Source organism: Canis lupus, chromosome 5, assembly GCF_048164855.1.
Source record: "Canis lupus baileyi chromosome 5, mCanLup2.hap1, whole genome shotgun sequence".
Taxonomy (NCBI): domain Eukaryota; kingdom Metazoa; phylum Chordata; class Mammalia; order Carnivora; family Canidae; genus Canis; species Canis lupus.
In genome coordinates this window covers 46,861,153-46,886,792 of record NC_132842.1, presented here as the reverse complement: position 1 = coordinate 46,886,792, position 25,640 = coordinate 46,861,153, and the positions used below count along the sequence as shown (strand labels likewise).

Below are 25,640 nucleotides of genomic sequence, written 5' to 3'. Positions count from 1 at the left end.
TGCAAAAGGAGGTCAAACGTGGAATGAGAGGAGCAACTGTGTTGTGGTCAGATTCTCTAGGAAGCTAGCTCTGGGATTGGAGTACAGATGTTTATAGGGAACTGTTTTCAGGATCAACACATCTAGGAGAGGGGAGGAAAAGGATTAAAACCTCAGTAGAAGCATCAGCTGACCATATGGCAAGCATGTGCTACCATTTGAGGGGAAAAATGTTTTAAAACAATGAAAACTGCTCATATGGGGAAAAAAGGCAGTTATTAACTTCAAGCAAAACACAAATTATAACATAAGGGGAATATAATCATATACACATATAGTAAATAAAATATATATAGTACATACATGCAAACAGTATTATAAATTTAACTAAAAATTATGACATAACTAGTGAAAGAAGAGGAAGGGGAAGCAGTATAAGAGAATGAAGTCTCTAAAATACAAGAAATGAATAGATAATAGCTAAAAATTTCAGAATCAAGAAAGAACAATATAAACGTATTACTTAGAATTATAGAGTTAAGTACCAGCAAAAACAAAATGATTTTGGATAAGAGCATTCAGAGTAACTACAGAAAATAAAGGCTTTTTTTTTCAATAAGTCTTTGAATGTAATTTTTAAAATTATATGTGCATAATTTCTCTTTATCATGATGGGTTGGTGAATTAAACTGACTTAACAAGCACCCCTCCAAATGTTGTGACACAAAGGTTTGTGGGTTTTTTTTTTTGTTTTTGGTTTTGGTTTTTTTAATTTCCCATGATATATGTCATCAAATGGAAGCTATACTCCACAGCTGCCTCACTCTAGTAAGGAAGCTAACCAAGAGCCACCGTCTTGGAGTTTGTTGGTCTGTCTGGCAGGGAGAGGGCAAGAGGTGGGAAGGTCTCATACCAGCAATTCAATGCTTGGCCATTCATGACTTAAGACATTGGTCAGAACTAGTCACATGGACCTATTCAAACATAAGAGATTTATTAGGTCTCCTACATGTGAATGGTCTGTGGACAGCTGGAAATAGTAGCCAGTGGCTCCAATGGCTATCTTAATTTCTGTCATCAGAATTAAGTAAAAATAAAATGATTACTTCTAGGGGTGCCTAGGTGGTTGAGTGTCTGCCTTTGGCTCAGGGCATGATCCCGGGGTCCTGGGATCGAGTCCCACATTGGGCTCCCCACCGGGAGACAGGGAGCCTGCTTCTCTCTCTGCCTATGTCTCTGCCTCTCTTTCTGTATATCTCATGAATAATCTTTTAAAAAATAAAATAAATGAATAAAATGATTAATTCTAGCTAAAAATTTAAATATTAAATTCATATATAAGTGTGTGTACCATATTTTATAAATAAAAAATATGTGTAAGTAAGTATATGCAAATAAAAATACTTGTATTACATATATGTATTTTATATTTTTATATTTGGCTCTTTTGTGTAGGCTATATTTATTTCTTTTTTTTTTCTTTTTTGGGGGGCTATATTTATTTCTTAAACAATTTTTAATACCTTCTATTTATCAGGCATTTCTGTAGATCCTAAATATTCAACAGTGAATAATACAGAGAGAAACCGTTATTTTTATGTAACTTATATAGGGTGTTAGGGGCATGAAGACTAAGTAAGCATAATAACTTGTATTATGTTATATAATGAGCTAGAAGGTTAGAAGTGCTGAAAAGAGACTGTGCAAAGCAAGGGGACTTAAAAACAGAGGCTGAGGGTCTGGTTGGAATTTTAAATGTGAATTTGGGTTAGATTCACTGAGGAGAGGCCTTTGAGGCAGGACTTGAAAAGGGCCAGACGCGGCAATGTGGATTCTTGGGCAGCTGGAACAGCAAATGCAAATGCCCTGAGGCTAGAGCATCTGTGCCCTTCCCAGGAATGGAGAGTAGACTGAGAAAACTGCAGTGAGAGAGCCTGGGGGACATAGCATGTACATATGGAACATAAAGGCCATGCTACAGACTGCTATACTTTTGGTTCTTTTCTTGAACTTTAGTGAAATACTTGAATTTACAATGGAAAATAATTGCTCAGCATTTAGCAGGTGGCCAATATTTCATATAAACCAACTTGGCAACATCATGAAGAAGACAGGAAAATGTAGAATTGGTTTTTCTTTTCTGTCTATTTTGAATTGCTTAAAGCTCTCTCATGCTTTATGTGCTGCACAAAATCCTATCTTTCTGTACAGTATTGGCATAAAAGGAAGCTTACAGGAAGGCAAAAAGGCAGTATTTCTTGAGCTTCTACCACGTGACTTTTTTTTTTAATAGTTAAGAATACTTAGAATAATCCTATTAGTTAAATACAACATTCACACTTTATAGGACTGGGATTTAACTTCAAGTTGGTCTGACTCCAAAACCATTTTCCCCACTGTCTGCATCTGACTCCTAAAACTATGTTTTGTAACACAAAGATATCCCAAGTCCAGGAAATTATTGAAGTTTTTAGTCTAAAAACTTGCCTACTAAGTTCAGACTATATACAGCAAGGATTTCTATTTACAGTGACAGTTGATCTGGAGAGAACGTCACTGCCAGCGCTATTGGCATCTACAAGAACTAGAAAGCAATATTTATTGAGAAAGACTCACAGTGATAATTAAGAATTAACTGTGTTTTGGATGACAATTTTGCCTAATTTACTAGAGAATAAGGAATTAAAATACACTCTGATGTGAGATTTATTGCTTTTTTCTTTTCTTTTGCAGGTAAGTTTGGAAATAATTTCTTTTGCTTATGGAGTACAGGTATGATGTCACTTTTTGAGTTTTATTTTAATTGTTTTTAACACGGGGCATGAGGGATGATGTGTTTCACCCTGCATTTTTTTCTTGCTGCTGTTGCTGTTGTTACTGCAAATTTTCGAAGGCGACATTGTGGGTTTAAGGTATTTGATTCAGGTGTTTTTAGTATGTGACTCCATACAGTAAGTCTGTGCAGGGTATATATTTGCATTTCTGTGTTGGGTACAAGGAGGGGGGTTGTATCAGGGGCAAGGGAAAGATAGGAAGACTATGCATGTGATGAGAGTCTAAAGCTGAGAAGGGCAGCGACCTACAGCTCCAGGAATGTAAGGTACAATGGTTGGGAATGTGTGTCCCCAGAATAAGAGGACTGTTCCTGAGCAAATGCAATGAAGCAGAGACTGTTTTCATTCACTCTTTTAAGCCCTTGGTTTTGTGTTTCCTTCTATTATCATGCAAAATTTCTGACCAGAGTATTGCTGATATGTATCTTTGAAAAAGGAATGGCTCTACCATTTTGAACGAAGTCAAATTTTAAGTTGGAGAGCAATAAAATAGATCCACTTCTTGGAAACCATGTGAAAAAGGAAAAAGGGAAAAAGGGGAGCTGGAAGCTCTAATGAACTATATATTAACCACGTTAGGAAAGAGGAAGGAAATTTCAGTAAAACTTCTAGATACACAAAAGAGAAGATAAAATAACCAGAGGCATGTAAGAAGATGTGGGATTTGTACTGGGGAACGGAGGAAGCCTGTTAAATTCACTCCATAGGACTATGGCCTTATTATTGTGCACTGTGCTTTCATGCATATGAAGGATGGAACTGTGTGAAATTTGAATGAAGCACATAGCTGAAGTAAACTCCATGTTATAAATGGTATGTTTACTGTAGAAAGACTTGTTAAAACAAAATTCAACTGAGTAAATTTGAAGATCTGGTTACTTCATTAAATGATTCATGAATTGGGCAGCAGTCCACCTAACACATAAGAGGGCAGCTCCAAGGAGCTCTACAAAATGGAAGGCTTTTATAGATGAAGGATGTGGCAAGAAAGACACTAGCAAAGGGAAAGGATTGTTCTAGGCAAGGTCACTTTCCCTTAGGGTGAAGAGCAGAGGGTTTTATCTTGCAGTTTACCTGGTTTTCCCTTGGGGGGATGGAGAGGCTCCCAGGGGATGGAGAGGCTCTCTCTGGTCCCCATCAGAATTTTCCCGACTGACTGGTTAAGACCACATTTCTGGGGCAGGTTGAAACCGCAGTTGGATTATGTATGAAGCCTTGGTTTGTAGACTCCGCCTAAGTGACGCCATTTGGGGCCTGCGGTTTTCTTTTTAACAGACTGTATGTGCTTTAAAAGTTATTGCAAGCTTTATTATTAAATGTATAAAAATAAACAGTGGTGGGAACACTAAATCTATTCCTAGTCTAAGTTCCATCTAATCAATAAGAGTTGATGTTGCTCAGGAGGTAAAAATGTTCTTGGGCCCCTGGTCTGGATAGGTGAAGAGCTATGATCTCATTATCGTTTCACCAATATAATCATATCATTGTCAAAGGCATGATGGGGTCAATATAATCACTCTCAGTAGATCTTACAAAAAGGAAGTACTGCAGATGTTTTCACTGAGAAAATACTTTTGTGGTACTTGAACCACAAAACTAATTGACCTGCACCTCTCTTTCGTTTAATTAGTATTTCAGTAGTTGATGGAAAAAGTTAGAATTAAAGGAAATGTAAAATGCCATGACATCTTTAGCAAAATATATGTGTGGTTTTTGTTTTTTTTTAGTTGTTTTTTTTTTTTTTTTTTTTTTTCTCTTTCTCTGTAATAATCTAAGTACCAGAGTAATTCTGTGGCCTATGGGTCAACAAATGTTTTCTGTGAGGGACAATATAGTAAGTATCTTAGACTTTGCAGGACCAAAATTCCCTGTAATAACTACTCAACTCTGCCTTTATGGAGAAATACAGGGATCCTCAGACAATTGTGTAATGAAGGAGCATGTTGTGTCCCAGTAAAACTTTATTTACAAAAAGAGAGGTGGGTGGGATTTGCCCTGTGGCTGGGTTCCAGCCCCTGCTCTAACTCCCTTTGAAATGAAAAATTTTAAACAAACTAAAAAATTTTTTGGAATACTATGTATTATGGCCACCTCCTAATATAGGTAAACCCTTGGGGCACCTGGATGGGTCAGTGGTTGAGCATCTGCCTTTAGCTCAGGTTGTGATCCTGGAGTCCTGGGATCCAGTCCCACATGAAGTCCCACATCAGGCTCCCTGCAAGAAGCTTGCTTCTCCTTCTGCTTATGTCTCTGGCTTTCTCTCTGTCTCTCATGAATATATAAATAAAATCTTTAAAATATATACATATTTATATAGATATACCCTTTGTATAAATAGGAAGGAAACAATGTTTACCTATAGTTAAGAAATAAATACATTTCTCAAAAACTCTGATGAATTTAAACACTAGAGGGCACAAAAGGATATTTTTAAGTAAGGATTTTTTTGTAAACAGAAATTTACAATTATGAAAAACTGTCTCAAGCAGAGCAATGTGACCTCAGTGTGCATAATTTGTCAGAAATGTCTGCCTGCAGCTCCAGTGACCTCACTGGCCACAAGAACTTGAAGTGGTTGACCAACTCTGTGTTGTTATAATAATAGCCATATGTCTTTTTTTTTTTTTTTTTTTTTTTAATGCTTGCTTTTGACCTTTTCATACAAGGTGGCCAAACTTACAGATTTAGATAGTGGAATTTTTCCCCCATCTTATAAGAAAAGAATCATTCTATAATTGCTCCAGGTTCTGATTTTCATGTGGTATGGCGCCTCTTTGCAGTAAAACAAGTTATCTTTAATTACCTTTTTTCTAATTTTTAAAAAAGTCGTCATAAAATAATACGTACAAATATAGTTTGTTACTTTGATTTTTGAACTAGTTTGAGGGATTTATTTCATAAAAATGATTAAGAATCCTCAGGACCTCTAGCCTCAAAAATGCTCATAACCATTTCACTAGTAATACTGCTTACAGGCATTTGGATTAGGGAAGTAATCTGAGATATTAAAAAGATTTACATTGATGTTATTGCCACAAAAGTACTTATATTATTGAAAACTGGCACATATTCTAAGTTTTCCAGACAAGCTAATATTTAAATAGATTTTGATGTTAGACTCAGCCAATAGAATCTTATTGACCATTAAGATTTTCAAATAATTTTAAATGATTTGGAAAATTGTTTATAGTATAAAATGAAATGCAAAGCAGAATCCCAAATCATATATACTAAAACCTCAATCAAATGTTAAAATTAGGGACACCTGGGTGGCTCAGCTGGTTAAATGTCTGTCTTTGGCACAGGTCATATGGCTGGGGTCCTGGGATTGAGCCCCGCATCAGGCTCCCTGCTCAGCGGAGAGCCTGCTTCTCTCTCTCTCTCTCTGCTGCTCCTCTTGCTTGTGCTCACTCCCTGTCTCTCAAATAAGTAAATAAAATCTTGTAAAATGTTAAATGTAAATGAATGAATTTATGTATATACACATAAAAATAAGGAAGAAAATGATCCAGGAGATGTACAACAATTACCTCTGGATTGTAGACAATTTTTCTTTTTTTTTACTTTTCTGCACTTTCCAAATTTTTTATGATAAGCATTCATCATTTATATGATCATAAAAATGTTATTCAAACTGAAAATGGTTTCAGCATCTCACAGCCCTTTTTGGGGGCCTGAGTCTTTTTTTTTTTGTTTGTTTTTTAAGATTTTATTTATTCATGAGAGACAGAGAGAGAGAGAGAGAGAGAGAGAGAGGCAGAGACACAGGCAGAGAGAGAAGCAGGCTCCATGCAGGGAGCCCGACATGAGACTGGATCCTAGAACTCCAGGAACAGGCTCCAAGCCAAAGGCAGATGCTCAAGCTCAACCACTAAGCCACCCAGGCGTCCCTTGGGTTCTGATTCTTAAGTCAGTGCTGGTAAAAGTCAGCCAATTGTAAGAAAAATATGTTATTTTATGCATCAGAAAGTGCATGTAAATGAATTATTGGTTGTTAGGCAGGCACATCAGTAGAGTCACCTTTTCAACCCTGTGGGATAAGCTAATTTGTCTTGCTTCAGTGTTGTGGCTGAGCTGCCTAGTCCTGGGCACAAGGAGGGTCCCCTTGGACCCTCGGGCCAGGTGAGCAGCAGGGAGGCTAGAGCTGCTGCGAAGGCTGGTGGTGCTGAGACTGAGCACAGAACTTCCCTCACTAGCTCCCTGGACTGTGGTAAAGCAGGCCACATGCAAAACACACATGAGCATGCGCACACATGCACTTTGCCTTCACCCCTTTCTCCCTTCCACATCTGCTTTCTGCCCTTGCCTTACTACATATGGATCTCAGGGGATGTGCATAGAGAGGGCTGGAGACACAAACAGGAGCCACATTGGACTTCACTCTGAACACAAAATTCCATAGGATGGCTTTGCATAAAATATGGGAAGAAGTCCCTTAAATACTATTGACAAAAAATGCAACAATCATGTGACAAAGCAAAAGCTTGTCACTAGTTTCAATTCAGCTTTCCCCATGACTCTTTTAGTAGCAGGAATGATGTTGTGCCCAAGATTGCGAATCCGAGAAACCACCGAGGAGCCGACACTGATACAAACACACGAGGGTTTATTTACAAGCTCGAACTTGGGTCCAAGTATACCTGACACAGCGGAGCAGGGACTTGGACCTCGAAGTGGGTTACAGCTGGATTTTTTATAGGCTGGTGTAGGGGATTTTCAGAAGGGGTGGAGGAATTTCTCCAAGTTCTGTTTACATTCTGATGTGGGGCTTTCAAGGGCATTGAGCTCTGTTCTCATTCTAATATGAGACTTTCTACCATGGGCGTGGGCTCTGTTGTCTTTCTGATATGGGATTCTCTGCTGAGGGCAATTCTGAGCTCTGTTGTCTTTCTGATATGGGATTACCTGCCAAGGACATTGAGGACATTCTGCAGTTTTTCCCATAAAGTTCAGCTCTTATTCACAGGGGCCTAAGATGGCTGTACTTGTGCTAATGCTAAACTTTAGGTGGGATGGCCTTTATTTTTCTCGGCCTCCACAATGATGTGTTAAATATGTAGTTTTTTCTTTTTTTATTTTGTATAAAGATAGCTGAAAAGGTGAACATGGCATAAGCAAAGGCACAAAGTTTGAGCTACATGGAATAATTGTTTTTCTTAATTCACTATGTTTTGCTTAACGTTTTCCTCCGAGGTTTCAATCCCTAGTACCTAGGATATTGAGAACTGTGTGATGAGATGGAATTGAGACTAGCTAATTCTGTCAAACGATTTGGTGACTTCATTTTCTCTAGGTACAATTTTCGTTTTATTTTTAAATCTTGAGCCAAATTGGCTTTTAACATAAAATGACAGAATCAGCCATTTGGAATCATTTATAAAGACATGTCAGACATTCTAAAGTTTGCCAGCTTATTATCCTCAAGTGATACTTACTGGTTTAAATATATGAAATGTTCTCAAATATAGCAAGGTGCAATAAAAGCTATAAATATTTAAGTATTAGCTACTGTCCATTGGGTAGGTGAAGAAATGGATGATGTGGCTTATCTAAACTAATTACCAAAGGGAAGAGAGAAGCTTTTAATCCTTTCTGGAACAAAGCAGAATTAAATATTCATTAGAAGAAGGAATAGCAGAATTATAGGTAAATAATGAAATTCCCCTGGAATCTGTCTTTTAAAGAAGTTGGAGGGAATCCTTAATATATGTTTACTTAGCTCCTACCTGCGGGGCAGTCCCAGGGACACAGTTGCCCCAGGGCCCAGAAGTTCACAGCCCAGGAGAACACTGAGCATACTGCTCTCATTTTCTTCATAGCACTCCTTCTGAGAGAAAGAGAGACTACAATATGCCTTAGGCTCTAGATAAGAAACAAATTAAAGAAGTACAGAATACTTGCCACTCACCATACACCCCTTTGACATGTTTATTTCCATTTATTCATAACCCTCACCAGATACCAGATAACCATAACCCTCACCATATCTCACCAGAAAACCCATAGCATTATCTTTTTTCACTGCCTTATTTATTAGTTCTCAGATAATCTGAAGGAGAACGGATCTGAGCTTTTTTTCACAAACCTGTAGAAGGTTCGTGTTAAATTCCAGGGAAACTATGGACAGATCTTTTTTTAGCTAGAGTTGACATTCCCAGTAAAGACAAAAAGTTTCCTGACTGAGTGTGAAAAGTATGGAATGACGCAGCAGTCTAAAAACTATGTTGAAAGGATGAGTAAGTTCTAGAGATCTGCTGTGCAGTATTGTGCCTAGAGTTAACAATACTGAGTTGGTTGAAAATTTAAGATGATAGAGCTCATATTATGTGTTATTACCTGCCCTCCCCTGACACATACCCAAAACCAACAGACTGAGGGAAGGTTGGGAGGTGATGGATATGTCTATTACCTTGATTGTGGTGATAGTTTCGTGGATGTATGTGTATGTCTAAACTCATCAAAGTGAATACATCAAATATATGCATATTATGTATACCAATTATACCACCATAAAGTTGTTTTTTTTTTTTTTTAAGCTGTGGTTATGATATATGCCAATTTCTTGGATTTGAGAAAAAGGAGGATTTGAGGGGAAAATTCATGACACTCTCTCTCTGGCTCCAATCTTTCCTCCCCAAATCCTTGTGCAAATAGAATGAAGTATTAATTTTTCTAAAATTCTTCTTTCATTATTCCATTCCCCTGCTCAGAAACTTTTGATGACATTTCACTTCTAAATGGAACAAAGTTCCCCACTCCTAACATAACCTTCAAAGTTTTTCACTGTCCAGTTTCAGCCTTTCTTTCTTACCTTTTCCTAGCTATCACTGCCTATAAAAACCTCCCCTCTGAATGCCACTGATTTAACCATGCATTGGCTGTGTCTTGTGTCCTCATGCACTGGATATATCTTGGTAAAGAGCAGCAGCTGCTTATACCTGTTATTGGACAATAGCAGTCATAGTGTTTGATAAATACTTGATTAATACATATTAATATTTATCTCCTGTGGCTGTTAGATCTGTGAGTTCATCCCCTAGAAAATATATACTGGACCCCTACCACTAACACCAGCATGCAGCCATGAAAACAACAGTCACTTCTTTGTGTGTGCATGTGCAGGTGCACATGTGTGTGTAACTTTTGTTGTGGGGGAGATAAGCAATGTAAAATACACAAACATATACAAAATAACCATGTTATGATGATAAGTTCTATCAAAATAAATCATGCAGAGGAAAAAAATAAGGTGATGGCCATGCTATTTTAGATCGAATAGTCAGAAGAGGTAGCCCTCTGTATTAAAATGACATTTGGATCTTAACAAAATGAAAGAACTATGCAGATATCTGAAGGAAGAACATTTCAGGAAGGTAAATAGCAAGTGCAAAGGTCCTGAGGTAGGATCAGGTACCTTAGGCTCAAAGAATAAGAAAAAAGACCAATTAAAAAAAAAAAAAGCCAAAATACAGTATGGGTTGAATCAAGTAAGCAAGAGGGAGAGAAGAAGGAAAAAAGATAAAGGAAAAGAAAGGAAAGGGCTTTGATAAGCCATGGTAAAGAGTTGGGGTTTTATCCCAAGTAAAGTGGGAAACTAGTAGAAGATTTTGAGAGGAGAAGTGATACACCTTTTCAAAGAGCCATTCAGTCTTCTGGTATTCTGGTAAGAATGGACTTGGAGCCAGGGCAGAAGCAAGGGAAATGGTTAAGAAGCCACTGCAATAATTTGGACAAGAGACAATGGTGACCTGGACCAGGGTGGTGGCAGGGGAATTGGTAAGAAGTGACCAGATTCCTCCCTTAATTTGAAAATTGAGCTGACAGTATTTGATGATGGAATTTCATATGGAACAAATGAGCCAAAGATGTTTCAAGGACGTTTGCCTGAAAAAATTAAAAACTTGTGCTTTCATTTGCTGAGTCAGGGAAAGACAAGGGAAGAGTGGGTCTAGTGATGGGGTGATGGAAACATGAACTAAAAATTCCGTTTCAGCATCTTAAGTATGAGCGTTCTATTTGTGGCAGATGCTTCAAGCCCCACTCCATTTCTTACTGACCTACCCCAGAGCTCACCTGGGTGTGTGATGGCCATTTCTATGCGCCAAGTCACATTCTCATCTGAGGCACCCAGACACCTCCTCCAGTACAAAGGAGTTTGCTAGACTGTGTGTGGGCCTCCTAGAAGGCCTTGTGACCAGGAGTAACCTGCACTGGGAAATATTTATACACCCCAAGTTCCACATTTTGCAGAGGGACAATGCCCCTTCAAAGGTTCCCCAGAAGACTGAGCTCCATTTACGCACACTTCATTTACTTTATTCTCTTCCTGTTGCCCTAACTTCCTTTCCAAATTAAGAAGCCATGCCAAGACCTTGCGGGGTCGGCCTGGCAGGAATTTACCTTAACACTACCAGAGATCCAAGAAGGAGGTGGAAATACTCTTTTGGACATCAGGGAAAATGTCAGGGATAGAGACAGAACTGGGAAAGATTACTCTTTTACAAGCCTATTTGAAAGCCTGTTGCCCAAGATCTGAATATGGATAGGTTCCTACACATACTTGTTCTTTCCTCTGTGCCTCATTTCTCTTTTCCACGTGGACACACTGATACCCATCAAGGAACAGTCTAAGCTTTTAGCAGAAGCTCCAGCAGATTTTCTAGATAGTAGTAGTTTGAATAGTGACGACAATTTGATTGCAGCTAAGGAGTTCTTGAGGACTTGTCTTGGATCTGCATTTGCATAGGAAGCACATGGTTTTTACTTTCCCTATATGTTTATTTGGGGTGGTTTTAGAAAAACAGTAGGAGACTATGGAGGGCTGCCTAATGCCGTCCTTTGGTTGTTATCATTGCTTTTCAATCGTGGTTTGTACTCTACTCATACTTTTTCACTACCTTGGCTCAGGGCTCAGAAGCATGACTTGTATGCCATTGTATAGCCAGCAATAGACAACATGAAGACTGTACTCCCTTCCAATCAATTGTTTAACTGAATTTGACAACAAATATCTCTCTCATATTTTAACTCAAAGCACAATTCCTCTTGCATACATTGTATCACATTTCAGAGTAATTTCCTTTTTCTGGAAACATCCAGAATTTGATTCTTTCTGATGAGCCATTATTCAGATAATTGTAAATTAGTGGAATCAATTATATGAATGAGATTTTTTATTCTAACTAAAGAGTTAATCCCAACACCTAAAAATACCCCCATTTTCACATTACTAAAATGGTAATATTCTTATCAGTGGCTCTCACATGAAGTTTCAGGTGACTAATACATTTCCAGATGGTACTCATAATCATACTAACATTTTATAAAAAAATGATTCTATATTTCTAAGATAAATAGGCAATCTGTGATTTTTAAATGTATTACCCAATTTTTCGTACTCCATTTTCTTTTGTGAGATTGAGAAACAGAGCAAAAGAGCAAGTTTCTGAAGTCATAGGGGCAATGTCATTTCCTATTTTAAGAAGCTCTTTTTAAAGCACCCATTAAAAAACAGAACCATGTGAAATATTTATGTACACCTTTAATAACAGAGATGTAGGAGACCGAGTCTGCATCGCCTGTGCGCACATGTGTGTCTTCTATAAGGTTTGGAAGTCGGTCATCAGATGATGAAGGCCAAGCAGATGCTTTTATGGCTAGTTGAAGCTCTTGGCTCTTTCTCTGGGTGAAGGCACAATCATAAGAACCTCTCTTCACAAGGGGGCACTGTACAAACATCTAGCTCTTTTCATAGAAGAGCACTTTCTCACAGACTGGTATGAAGCGCCTCTGTGAATCTTTTAAGAGTTCCACATCATTCTTTCTGCTTTTTTCTCGCCCTGGCTCTTCTACCACTAGGGGGCAGACTGCTCTGTCCTCTCTAGTGAAATATCTGCAGCTAGCATCACGCTGTTTCGAATTCGATTTTAAATCATAGCATCATAGGTGTTCAATGATGTGTGTGCCCATGTGGCTTTCCAGCACTTCTCTCTCTGACCCTATAACATCTCAGCAATGTGTAAATTATAAGACATACTTAAGTTAACATAAATTCAAAAGTTTTTATTCATGGACCTTTGGTTGAAATCTAATCAAACTAAAACAAAACAAAACAAAACCCCTGCTGGGGAAAAAAGTGATTTGACTACCTGAGTTTTTGGTAACTTGTATTCAGTTTTATATTATTATAAAAGTAATTTCTATTTGTAGTAAAAAACCTGGACACTACAGAAAAGAAAGTTTAAAAATGCCAGTGATCCTAATACCCAGCCATAACACTGTCAATACTTTGGTGTATATTTTAATTAATTGGATTTAATTGTAAAATGCTTTTCATGAGTGATTTGAGTCGATTTAGTATTAGCAATTTCATAATGCACTTCTCTTTTATTGAAATATAATTGATACATAACATTGTGGAAATTTAAGGTGGCCAGCATGTTGATTTGATAAATTTATATATTGCAATATGATTACATTATAGCATTAGTTAAAACCTCTATCCCTTCACATAATTACCAATTTCTATGTGTGTTAGGAGTCATTAAGATTCAGTCAATTAGTTAGTTTGATGGTCATAGTACAATATTGTTGTCTGTAATCAATATGCTGTAATTAGATCTCCAGGACTTAACAAGTGGTTGCAAGTTTGTACCCTTCAATCACATCTTCCCTAATCACCCCCCCCCCCAACTTCTGGTAGCCCCCATTTTACTCTCTGTTTTGTTGTGTTTGACTCCTTTAGATTCCGCATAGAAGTGATATCCTACAGTATTTGTCTTTTCTCTGGCTTATCCCACTTAGCAGAATATCTGCAAGGTCCATCTATGTTGTCACAAATGGTGGTTATTTCCTTCTTTCCTAGGGCTGAATAATATCCTCTTGTGTGTACTTACTACTTCATAATGCACATGTTAACAAAGTATTAACACTAACATCTTGGAAAAGCCACTCATGCTTTTTGCTAGTCTCATTGAACTGCTGTAATGAGGCGGTATTAGAGTTGAAAATGCACATCCTCGAAGGTACCTGAAAAGTTGATCATCTAGATCTGAGATGTTCCACAGTCCCTGGAACAACTGAGAGCCCCAGCTTTGAACAAGACTCTGCAATACCTGCTCCTTGGATTCCTTTCCAAGTATCAACTCTAAACATGAGCTGAGGGTATTCAGTACTTATTTGTGTGAGTTCTTCAGCACCGTGGAGACTAAAATTAGGTTTCCTCCGTCACTCCTCCCATGCCATTTGAACTTGATCTGCCTGTCAAATAGTTGAGAAGGTAGCAAGCTGACTTTCCATAAACACGTCAGAATAGTAGGTGAAAAACAGATTCATTGATTTTGGGATTTCCTATTTCATTTATTACTGAAATCGACTCTTTTTCTTGTCCTTAACAAACTAGACTTAACTTTTATATAATATTCATTTAAAAATAAGGGGTGCCTGGCTCAGTCAGTTAAATGTCCAACTCTTGGTTTCGGCTCAGGTCTTGAGTTCAGGGTCATAGGATGAAGCCCCATGTGGGGCTTTGTGCTCAGTGCAGAGTCTACAGAAGATTCTTTCTCTGCCTCTTCTTCTGCCCCTTCTCCCACTCATTTCCATATGTGTGTGTGCTTGCTCTCTCTCTCTCTCTCTAATAAATGAATGAATAAAATCTTTAAATATCTGTATATAACAAAAGGAAACAAAAAATTGAACTCACAGAAAAACTAGAAAGTTCATATTTATTAAAGCACCTGATTTACAGATTTTATAGTATATTTTGTATAATATCAATAATAGGAATATTCCTAATTATCCCATTCCTTACCACTTGACTGAACTCATAATTTACTAAGAATTACTATGTATGAAACAATTCCAAAAATGTATTATCTTGGATTATACTGAAAAAAAAAAAAAAAACCCTCATGGTTGACTGTTTTACCACTTAATTTTGATTTTGATAATTCAAAATCTTAACATTTACTTTTTATCATTAACTTATTTTTGTTAGTAAGATTTAGGAATTCAAATTTACCAAGTTCTTTATATTATATAGGAAAAAAACCCCATATTGTCTGCCTGTACAAAGTCCACCCTTTAAAATAGACTGAATATTTAAGCATAGAGACTTATAATTTAGGTTTAACATAATAAACAATCTGTAAATATTATTCAGGTGTATTGTAACAGTACAGTTCTCATTGTTCAAGCCCAATATGATAATTTCCTAATAAGAAATAGTCTTTTAAATGTTACCAGCATGGGGCCCCTGGGTGGCTCAGTGATTGAGCATCTGCCTTCAGCTCAGGTCGTGATCCCAGGGTTCTGGGATTGGATCCCACATCGGACTCCCCACAGGGAGTCTGCTTATCCCTCTTACTATGTCTCTGCCTCTCTCTGTATGTCTCTCATGAATAAATAAATAAAATATATGTTTTAAATGTTACCAGCATAATCTAAGTGGCTGATACCCAGGTGTTCACTGTGAAATTCTTTCAACTTTTATGTATTTTTGGAAATTTTCATAAAACTATTTTGGAAAAAAATCTCTTTGATATGGCAAGAACCATATTCTACGTATTTTTCTGAAACAAATTTTATGTGCCCCACCAGGTTTTTGTTTTAAACATCTGTAATTCAGCTCATTCTGGATCACTAAAGGGCTGATTGGCCTATTTACAGCATGCTTATTTTTCTCTTTATTTGTAAAAGATGGTGAGGAACAGTTTGTCAGTTTTAATCTTGTGAGCACTATTGATACATTTTATTGAAAGAACGTTAACCACCATAGGTTACAGAAATGTTTTTATGAGGTGAGATTTTTCCTGGTTGCAAGCCTCTCTAAAGAGGGACCATGTTCCATTTTCTTTTGTATTCCCACCACCTAGCACTGATTTAGACTCTCATTTGGCACTAGCCATGAAACAAGAACTTCTTTATAAATGTGTCTCTCCTGCAGCCCTCCCAGTTTCATATGATACTATGAATTGACTGTCAGAGAAGTGTTTCCCCTGGGCCTGCTGCTGAGAAAAGTGTTTTACCAAAAATATCTCATTTGATTTGTTTTTAATGTTGATCATCTGAAAAGTCACCTTCTCCTTAATTGTATTTATTTTTTTCATAAACAAGACCTCAAGCCATTTTCCACTTCTATAAATATTTTATATTCCTTTTTTCCTGCTTCCTTGACACTTTTAAAAAATGTAAACCCAGTCCAATTTCTTATAAGGCTGGAGTTTTAGTCCTTGGTTCATTCAGTTCTGTGATCTGTTTGGGCATGATTGTCTTCACCATTATCATTAGCATGCATATAGCATAGTACTTGGCACATAATAGATGCCTAATATGTATGAATATGTATGTATCAGTAGATGAGAGGGAAGTAGGAAGAGAGGGAGGGAAGGAAGGAAGAGAGTAAGAGTTGTCTGTTGTAAAATTTCACAGGGAAACTAGTTTACTAGACCATATCTTTTAGGATTTTGTGATTTGGTTAGGTTAAGTTCACTCTTTGAATATCAAGAAAAATACTTGCTGCCCCAAAGCATTTCGGTATCTGGTGTTCAGTACTGCTTTAAAAACCCATGGCTATGGTTTTGTTTCTTTGACTGCAGTTTATTTTATTTCAAATGTAAATTCAGTCCCTTAAGAGTTACATACTTATATATCAAACTAATATAGGTACAATTCAAGTCAGCATTTGAATAAGAATTTGCTATAGATTATTTTACTTGATATCCTCTGACCAATGAAATAAAACTGTGCTTTCTCCAATTTACATTTTTTTAAAGATTTTTTTAAAAAATTTATTCATGAGAGACAGAGAGAGAGAGAGAGAGAAGCAGAGACACAGGCAGAGGGAGAAGCAGGCTCCATGCTGAGAAAGCCCAACTTGGGACTCCATCTCTGGTCTCCAGGATCAGGCCCTGGGCTGAAGGCTGTGCTAAACCACTGAGCCACCCGGGCTGCCTTCCAATTTTACATTTTAAAGGCAGTGCATTTAATAGAGGAAGTCCCTGATTTAACAATGGCTTATTTTTGTGTGGAGGGAATGGGGTAACTGGGTGATGGACTTTAAGGAGGGCATGGGGTGTAATGAGCACTGGGTGTTATATAAGACTCATGAATCACTAACCTCTACCTCTGAAACCAATAATACATAATGTGTTATTTAATTGAATTTAAATTTTAGGAAAAAGAAACAAAAAAGAAATGGCTTATTTTCCAAAATTTAGGGGTAAGCTAAAGTTTCAATCAAAAAATAAAAAAATAAAAAAATAAATAAAGTTTCAATCAAGGCTCATGGTTTACCACTTACCAAATTTGGGAAAGTCACTTAACTCCACTGAACGGATAGAAGTAAAATCAGTGAGAGCAGTGGAAGCAAGGGTCAGAATATGTCCTATTATCTTATGAATGCCCTAATTGTATAAATGTCTGTCATAAATTTCTTGGATGGTCGTGAGGGAGAGCTAAAAAATGGCACCTTAAGTTTTTTGCATCCTGTTAGAAAATAAAACCAAAAAGCATAAATAGTTAGTTGTCTTTCACTGTTACTGAAAAACCCAGATTCCTATTTCAGCCCCTAGTGAATTGCTGCCATTTGGTTAGACAGACTGCAAAGTATCTCTGTTTCTCTTGATATGAAACATACAGAGGGAAAAAGAAAGTAGCACAGTGCATTCAGAAACACTGAGGTTGTCCCTTTTCCTCAAGCCTTGCCATCCTCTGCCGGCCGCCTTTCTCTTTGCACCCCAAGACTCAGATTATCACAGCTGAGCTGCCGCAGCCCTGTCCTCAGCCTCGGTCCCCAGGCCTTAGAATTAGGAATCTAAAGAATTTGGGGAAACCACTGTAGGGAGAAGATTCGAGACAGGCAACACTGACTCAGGCACATGTCTCCATCATGTATTAGTTTTGTGATGTGAGCCAAGCTACTTAACCTTTGCGAGCCTCAGGGTTCTTAACCATAAAATGGCAACCATAGAGGCGCCAGGGTGGCACAGTCAATGGAGCGTCGGGCTCTTGGTTTGGGCGCAGGTCATGATCTCAGGGTCGTGAGATGGAGCCCTGCCTGGGGCTCTGCGCTTAGCGAGGAGTCTGCTTGTGATTCACTCTCACCCTCTCCCTGCTCCAACTCTCTCTAGAATGAATATAGAAATCTTTAAAAAAAAAAAAAAAAAAAAAAAAAGATCACAACAATAATGTCTACCTGAGAGCTGATTAAGATTAAACAAGGTTGGGATCCCTGGGTGGCTCAGCAGTTTGGCACCCACCTTCAGCCCAGGGTGTGATCCTGGAGACCTGGGTCGAGTCCCATGTCAAGCTCCCTGCATGGAGCCTACTTCTCCCTCTGCCTGTGTCTCTGCCTCTCTCTCTCTCTCTCTGTCTATCATGAATAAATAAATAATCTTAAAAACATAAGATTAAGATTAAACGAGGTTATGTAACTATTGTACATATTGCCTGTTCCTTTTGTGAAAATCTGAAACTTCCTCTATGACTCCCCTCTCCACAGAAAGGGAGCTGCCCTCATTCATTCCTTTATCGGTTGTATTCTAGGCCTCTGTTGGCGAAGAGTGTAGGTTTTGTACCTGGAAGACCCCAATCTTAATCTCAGATCCTCTGTTCCTTGGCTGCATGATCATGGGGACGAGTTACCTCAACTCTCTAAGCCTCTTTTTCTTCTGTCATAAAACAGAATAAAAATAGACTATGCTCATAGTACTATGGGGATAATATAAGGTATGTCAAGCTCTTATCACAGAATAAATACCAAATTAGTACTTGGTAACAATCATAGTAAAATAAGGAATTACAAAAGGAGACCCTGAGCTTGTGGTAACATTTGCTTCACAGACTCAGCCATCACAGGAGGAGCGTCAGGGTGAAGAAAGGGGATTTGAGGGTAACAGGAGTGACAGTACCCAGGAATGGGAAAGTTTATGAATGCTGGCTCCAATAAATGGATATCCAGATTTAGCGAGATATTGAACACTGTCATGGAAAAACTTCACAGTGCCAAAGTTGAACACATGAGATTGTTGTTATTTAGAGATTCTTGGTATTTGGGGTCTCTTTCTTTCTCCCCAGAGAGCGATTTAGTTTCTCAGCCTGGTAATTTCATCACTGCTTTCGCTTGTTTGTTAACATAGTTTTAAAAAGCTGAAAAGAGGCCATTTCTGCCCTTATTTGGTGTGTGGTCACCAATGAAAGCAGCATGAATTGGAGTTAGTGTTGCAGATGCTTTTTCAGTTAAATAACCTGTCTGCAGGATCCCTTAAGTTTTCTAAATAAATAAATAAATAAATAAATAAATAAATAAATAAATGGAAATGTTTCTATATTTAGGTGAAGCCCAGGATTTTGAACAATTGTGAAAATTCCATTAGCTAATCTTAGCAGAATTCCTTGCCCCTTAATTATTTATTTATTCACTTATTTATTTTTACTTCTAGTAAACAGAACCAGTAGAGGGGTTTCATCCTGCAAATAAAACATTAAGATTTTGTTAAAGGACTGCCTTGTAAGATATAATGGCTTCATATGCTGTCCTTTTACACTTAGGATGAAAAGATTTCAAATAGATAAAAAAAATTATCACCCATCAAAATTGAAGATTGATACCCCTTTTGCAACTGGTAAAATGGTATTCCTACTTACCGTGTTTATGAGGTGACCCATTTTACAGTAGAGTTTTCAACACTGAAAATGTTTCTAACAGTAAAATAATAATTTTCCTAGCTGATCAGAAAGCTTGACATTGTCAGTAGTAGCGCTTCAAACATTCTGTGGTCTTTTCAAAAAACTGTGATGTAAATTACCCTATTCATCCCTCTCAAAACCTCTTTGCAGTAGTTCTTATTTGGATAAGTGAGGCCCTGAAACTTAGCAAGGTCAAGCAGCAGTGCTCAACGTCATGTCAGGTGGCAAGTTTATGACATGACTGTTGCTGTAATATCCTCTGTATCAGGACTGTTCTGCATATTTGCTCAATGATGCTTCATCAAAAACCAAACCAAACCAAAACAACAACAACAAAAAACCCTAGTCTGAGGACAGACCTATAATTCATATGGTCATAACAATGACAGTGTATTTTTTTTCTGGTTTTATTATTTTATTCATTTATTTGTTGCTACAATTATGGCTTTGTAGGAGGGAACATGCAAGGAAAGAGAAAATAAGTTAAGTCCTACCACAGCAAGATGTTTTGCCCTTATTTGGGAACACAAAAGAATGTAATACAGGTGATGCATCTTCTTGTCAAGGGGCCCTGTGGTTATTGGTTTTTTCATTCATTAAACAAACATCCGTGACTTACTTTCTAGGTCATTTGCTAGGCACTGAGCATCCAGTGGGAAAGCAAACATAGTCGATGTCCTTTAGATGGCCAGGTCCATCAGGGAAGCCAGATATTGAATAAGTAGTGATTACAAATGTGCTGACAGTGACAAAGAAGTGCAGAGTGCTGTGGAGACTTGTCTGGGAAAGCAGGGAAGGCTCTTGGAGGAAGGGGCTTTCAAAATGAAATTCTATAATCTACCTTTCACTTATCAGTTAATACCTAAGGAGAGGTATTTTGTTTTTGTTTTTGTTTTTTCCATCTGCATTTATGAATACAATATTGGAAAAGAAAAATGTTTTCTGACTTTTAAAAACTTCATACAGGGATCCCTGGGTGGCGCAGCGGTTTGGCGCCTGCCTTTGGCCCAGGGCGCGATCCTGGAGACCTGGGATCGAATCCCACGTCGGGCTCCCGGTGCATGGAGCCTGCTTCTCCCTCGGCCTATGTCTCTGCCTCTCTCTCTCTCTCTCTATGACTATCATAAATAAATAAAAATTGAAAAAAAAATATTTTAAAAACTTCATACATAGAAAATGGGGCAATTAAGCAATCATTGACCCCAGAAGACTTTTACATACATTAAAAACATTACTTAGCTTTTTTTTATTTCAAGCGATTAGCTTATATTAATTCCACATTTTAAAACTATTTTGACTCTAAAATATTTCCTGTTGACTACTTAGAAAAATGTCTTAGAACTTTACCAGTCATCCAGTAGATGCTTAATAAACATAAAATGCATTTCCCTTACTGCTCATTTTTTCCTCCCTGACTTCTTTCCTTCAACCCCCATTTACCAAGTATTTAGAAGGAACTCAGTGCTTTTTTGGTTAGAAGGAGTTTTTACCTAATTATCTTCTGAATTGCTAAAAAGAATCCTAACATACTCTAAGGTAGATGGGAGCCTTAAGTATATAGCAAAACATTTGGATTCACAATCTAGTTTTATTTATTTTTTATTCTGATATTTAATCATGCCTCTTGTCAGTTGTTTTATTCCATGTCTTAATAATATGAGCTCTTTAACTGCATTTTATTTCTGTTTGTGTCCTGAAACATAAATGAATAAAGAACGTCTTTGTAGCAGCTTAAAATACAGAGAATGCTTTCCTAATGCTCTCTAGACTATGGGTCCTATCAGAACTGTTAGCATTCTGGTAGTGTTACAACTTATAATTGTCTTCCATTTTACAACACAGAAAAAATGACCTCTAAATCAAGTAGGCACAAGTAAGGTTTAGAATGACTATTTGGAAGCAAATTAAGAAAAAGGTTAGCGTATTTTGCAGCATTTACATTTAAAGTAATGATCAATAGCTAAGGGGTGCCTGGGTGGCTCAGTCAGTTAAACCACTGACTCTTGATTTCAGCTCAGGTCATGATCTCATCATGAGACAGAGCCTGAGTTGGGCTCCATGCTAAGTGGGGAGTCTGCTTGAGAATCTATCTTCCTCTCCTTCTGCCCCTACCCTGCTTGCTCTCTCTCTTTCTCTCTCTCTCTCTCTCAAATAAATAAATATATCTTTAAATAAAATAATTGATGGGCACCTGGGTTGCTCAGTTGGTTAAGCATCTGCCTTCAGCTCAGTTCATGATCTTGGAGAGTCCCAGGATCAAGCCCCGCACTGAGCTCCCTGCTCAGTGGAGAGCCTGCTTTTCCCTTTCCTTCTGCCTCTAACTCTCTCAAATAAATACATAAAATCTTTAAAATAATTATAACTGATAATTGATTTTGCTAATGCATGAGCGTAGTAACAACCCCAGTTACTGATACTGTATGAATACTAATTTACAAAGTGTGCAAGTCTGGTTGTTAACTTTCCTTTTGGCACACTCTTTCCCAATTGATCACTGTGAAAATAGAATTCTCACAGTGACACTCCAGAGGCAACCAATAAATGAACATGAAATGTGATTATTTGCTCCCAAATTAACTTCTGCTGCTTTCAAGTCTGTGACCAGCCTCAGTTTCAAAATACAGCTTGGTCCCGGGCCTATCTCTGCCTGTGCGGGTTTCCTGAGGCAGTGTGTTTCACCATAATGCAACTCCACTCATGTAACTCTGTGTTTCTCTAAAGTTCAGCTGACCAACCCCCACCTGTCAGAATAGTGCCTTGGTGTGAGCAAATGTCTATGTGGGGTGTGTTTAAATTCTTCCACTTTTAAATGTGGGACTTTCAGTTTGATTCATAGTAGCAATCTCCTATAAAGGAAATGCTGAATTTCTGTGTCAGACACCAAACCCCAAACTTGCCACTTTTAACATCTGGAATCTTGGAACCAAAATCCCAGAAATATTCAAGAGTCAAAAAGATACCTTATTTAGAGCTGCAGAGCCTAAGATCTACATTATTGGGAGGAGGTGGGCATATTGTTGAGCTTTTAGGAAGGTTAGGAATTATTGGATAACAATTTGGTGGAGGCAAAGTTTAGATTTCAGAATCTGGTTTTCCTGGGGGTGTAAATTTAGTTTCCAACTTGTAGAAGATTTTGTCTCGGGGATGGAACGTCTCTGCCACTGAATCCCATTTCTACTAATATTCTTACGGGTAAATAAATGTTTAACAATGACATGTTAATTGCCTTATTTCCTTTTCTACCCTTTAGTGCATGTGCAGTGAAAGTTATAAACAACTGTTCTTTTTTATTTTTATTTTTTTAAACAACTGTTAAAAACATAAATGGCAGCAAAGGTTCATCCTAGCAAACAACTTACTTAATTTTTATTTTTTGCCAGTTGTCTAAATTCTCATGTCGATGAAGTACTAGCCAGTCCTTCCAAAGAATATTAGCATTTATACTTGAAATCAAGTCTTAATTTTACTTATGATTAATGTCAGAAATAAGTAGCTTATTTCTGCGACCTTGCTGAAGCCTGGTAACCTACGAGGGGATTATGTATAACTGTTCAGGAAAAAATGAAAAGGAGGCAATGAGTAATTATTTAAGGAAGAAATAACAGTAACATTGGAAGATTCTTCTTGTGCCCATATACAATTTCACATTAGGAAAAAAATGACCAGATTATCCATTTCTTTGGTCATAATTTTACATACATTTATGTTTTTAATTTTTTTTTCATTTGAGGGGCAGAGAACCTGAACTGGGGGACAAAAGGAGAGAAACAAGCAGATTCCCCACTAAGCTGGGAACCCGATTCAAGACTTGATCCCAGGACCCTGAGATCAGGACCTGAGCCAATGTCAGACTCTGAACCAACTGAGCCACCCAAGCACCACTTATATTTACATTGTGTTATCCCACTGAAGGATTCTAGTTGTCCAATGTCAAGAATCAAGGGAGAAAAGAAGGAAGAAATACCTTGGCAGTAATGAAAAAGACAGCTTTGCATCTCCTTCATTGTATATTTCTTTTAGAAAAAGTTGGACGTCCTACAGTGTTTTCATTCTGCATTATTATTATGCCCTAATATATTATCAGTCAGATATCAGTTAATATAACATTCTTTTCAACATATAAATTGGAGTGGAGACAAAGACAAATGTTAGCTCAGATGCCTATGATTGGTTCCAGCCTGCTCGGGGTGATAGGGTCCATCTTGCCATGACTAATATAATCAGGATAACAAAGCAAGTCATGTGTTTTTGCTTCCAAAGTCATATGCCTGGACTGCAGCTTTTATTTTCTGGAAACACTGAGGCTATTTCACCTGTAAAATGTAAAATGGCACCAGTTAGAAGGAGAGCTCTGTCCTGTGTGGAAGGTGAAAGGAGTTCATCTTGGCTCATACCACCTCTCTTGCTCTTCTGCCCCTCTGTGTGTCCATCCTCACCCCCCTACCCCCCTCTAATGCCCACTGTCCCCCAACCCCACCTGCTCTCAGGGGCATCTTCCTCCCCACTCCCGGTTCTCCTATACTGTCTGACTTCAGTTTCAGATGAAGCCATGTGACTAAACACCCAAGTTGTTCGGCAACTTGCTAACTCTGCAAGGAATGTTTGCATTTTCTCAGAGCTGTCCTGACATGGAAATCAAGTAGTATAAAAGCATGAAATGATAATAGTGGAATTTCATCCGCCAAGAAGGGCAGACTCATAGGTGTAGACACAGGTACTTTCCTGATCTTTCTCAAAGAATACCTGAAAGGTGGCCTCCAATTTTGTTCTTGTGAAATATGGATCTGGGTACAAGAGCAGAAATGTGTGATTTACAAAGCCTTCAAATATTGCTGGTTGCTTCAGAGGGAACCTGTTTGTTTGTGAACTCTTGGCTCCTCTGAGTTTGCTGCTGTGTAGAGCCTCACTCACCCACTCTTGGCGCCCATCAGTCAGATAACAAAGAGGTGAAACCATAAAAATGTTTTCTATTACTCATTCACGGAGCCGATATGGGACCTGGCCCATTCTACAGAACCCCTGGTATGCCAGATGCCACTGGGAAAAGAAGTGCCCTGGTTACTTCCTTGAGTTTTTACAGAAATTACATGAATATTTTGAACCCCTCAAGTATAGGAGGGATAGAAGGAGTGGTGTGGGTCTCAAAATTTGGCAGATAAGAGTAACCATCAGTAAACTCAACTGTTGGCCAATTTTGTCCAGTTCAGAGTGGGTTAAATTGACTCTCAGCCCTCCAAGCCTCTCTAATCTTATCCAGGAGAAGTGCAGTTCTGCCTCGGTTTACAGTTGAGGTCACCCGTGGGGCAGTGTTTGGACAGGGACTGATGGAATTATACTGCACTGTTAACATTAAATACCACTCCCTGGTGAGGACTCATGACGGCATTGGGGTCCTTTGACTCTTGCGTACAATATCTTGAAATATATGCCTCCCTGAAATGTGCTGGACTCATAAAACATGCAAAGGGCTCTCTTTGGCTTTCATCATTTATTTGATTTGGAAGAAAGTTGTTTTAAGGGATTTATCAGAGAGTGAAGAATGTTTCTAGGGAACAGAAAATGAACAAGAAAATTGATCTCTGTTGTCAAAGTCATGCATGATAATTCACTCTCCAAGGTGACGCGCCATCTCCTTGAGGGGAAAGCTGCCAAAAGCTTTGAAAGTGATCTGCCTGTTTTCTTCTCACGCTGACTTGCAGGGAGGCGCTGGTATTTCAAGACCATTAAATCCTTGTGGAAGGTTTGCGAATAATGATGCCCATTCCTGTATCTAAGAGAAATTGGAGTAAGGAAAATTGTATTTGGCAGCTAGTTGTGTGAAACATAGCAATCTTTGTTGAATTTCCCCATTGTAAATATGTAATTACTTGTTTTTTTTTTAACAAAGGCTATTTACCTTTTTTTTTTTTTTTAAGATTTTATTTATTTATTCATGAGAGGCACAGAGAGAGAGGCAGAGACACAGGCAGAGGGAGAAGCAGGCTCCATGCAGGGAGCCCGATGTGGGACTCTATCCCGGGTCTCCAGGATCATGACCTGAGCAGAAGCAGACGCTCAACCACTGAGCCACCCAGGTGCCCCATATTTACCTTTTTGTTGTTGTTGTTTAAACTTCACACGTGATGTACAGGTTCACCCACA

The 25,640-nt window shown here is 38.1% G+C and overlaps 1 protein-coding gene and 1 long non-coding RNA gene across 38 annotated transcripts in view; one reads left to right on the top strand and one right to left on the bottom strand.

Moving 5' to 3' along the window:
* Nucleotides 1–25,640, top strand: part of PDE4D (phosphodiesterase 4D) — a 1,448,272-nt gene that overhangs the window by 1,071,182 nt on the left and 351,450 nt on the right. The window contains exon 1 of one of the 37 annotated variants that reach the window (XM_072826557.1): nt 2,842–25,573. The exons of the other annotated variants lie outside the window; for them this stretch is intronic. Coding sequence (XP_072682658.1) covers nt 25,500–25,573 — 74 coding nt within the window. The 5' untranslated portion in view covers nt 2,842–25,499. Of the gene's footprint in view, nt 1–2,841; nt 25,574–25,640 lie in introns of those variants that run through there. 37 annotated transcript variants of the gene reach the window in all.
* Nucleotides 24,973–25,640, bottom strand: part of LOC140633668 (uncharacterized) — a 68,176-nt gene continuing 67,508 nt past the window's right edge. Inside the window, exon 4 of the long non-coding RNA XR_012031255.1 lies at nt 24,973–25,269. This is a non-coding gene — a long non-coding RNA (uncharacterized lncRNA). The remainder of the gene's footprint in view (nt 25,270–25,640) is intronic.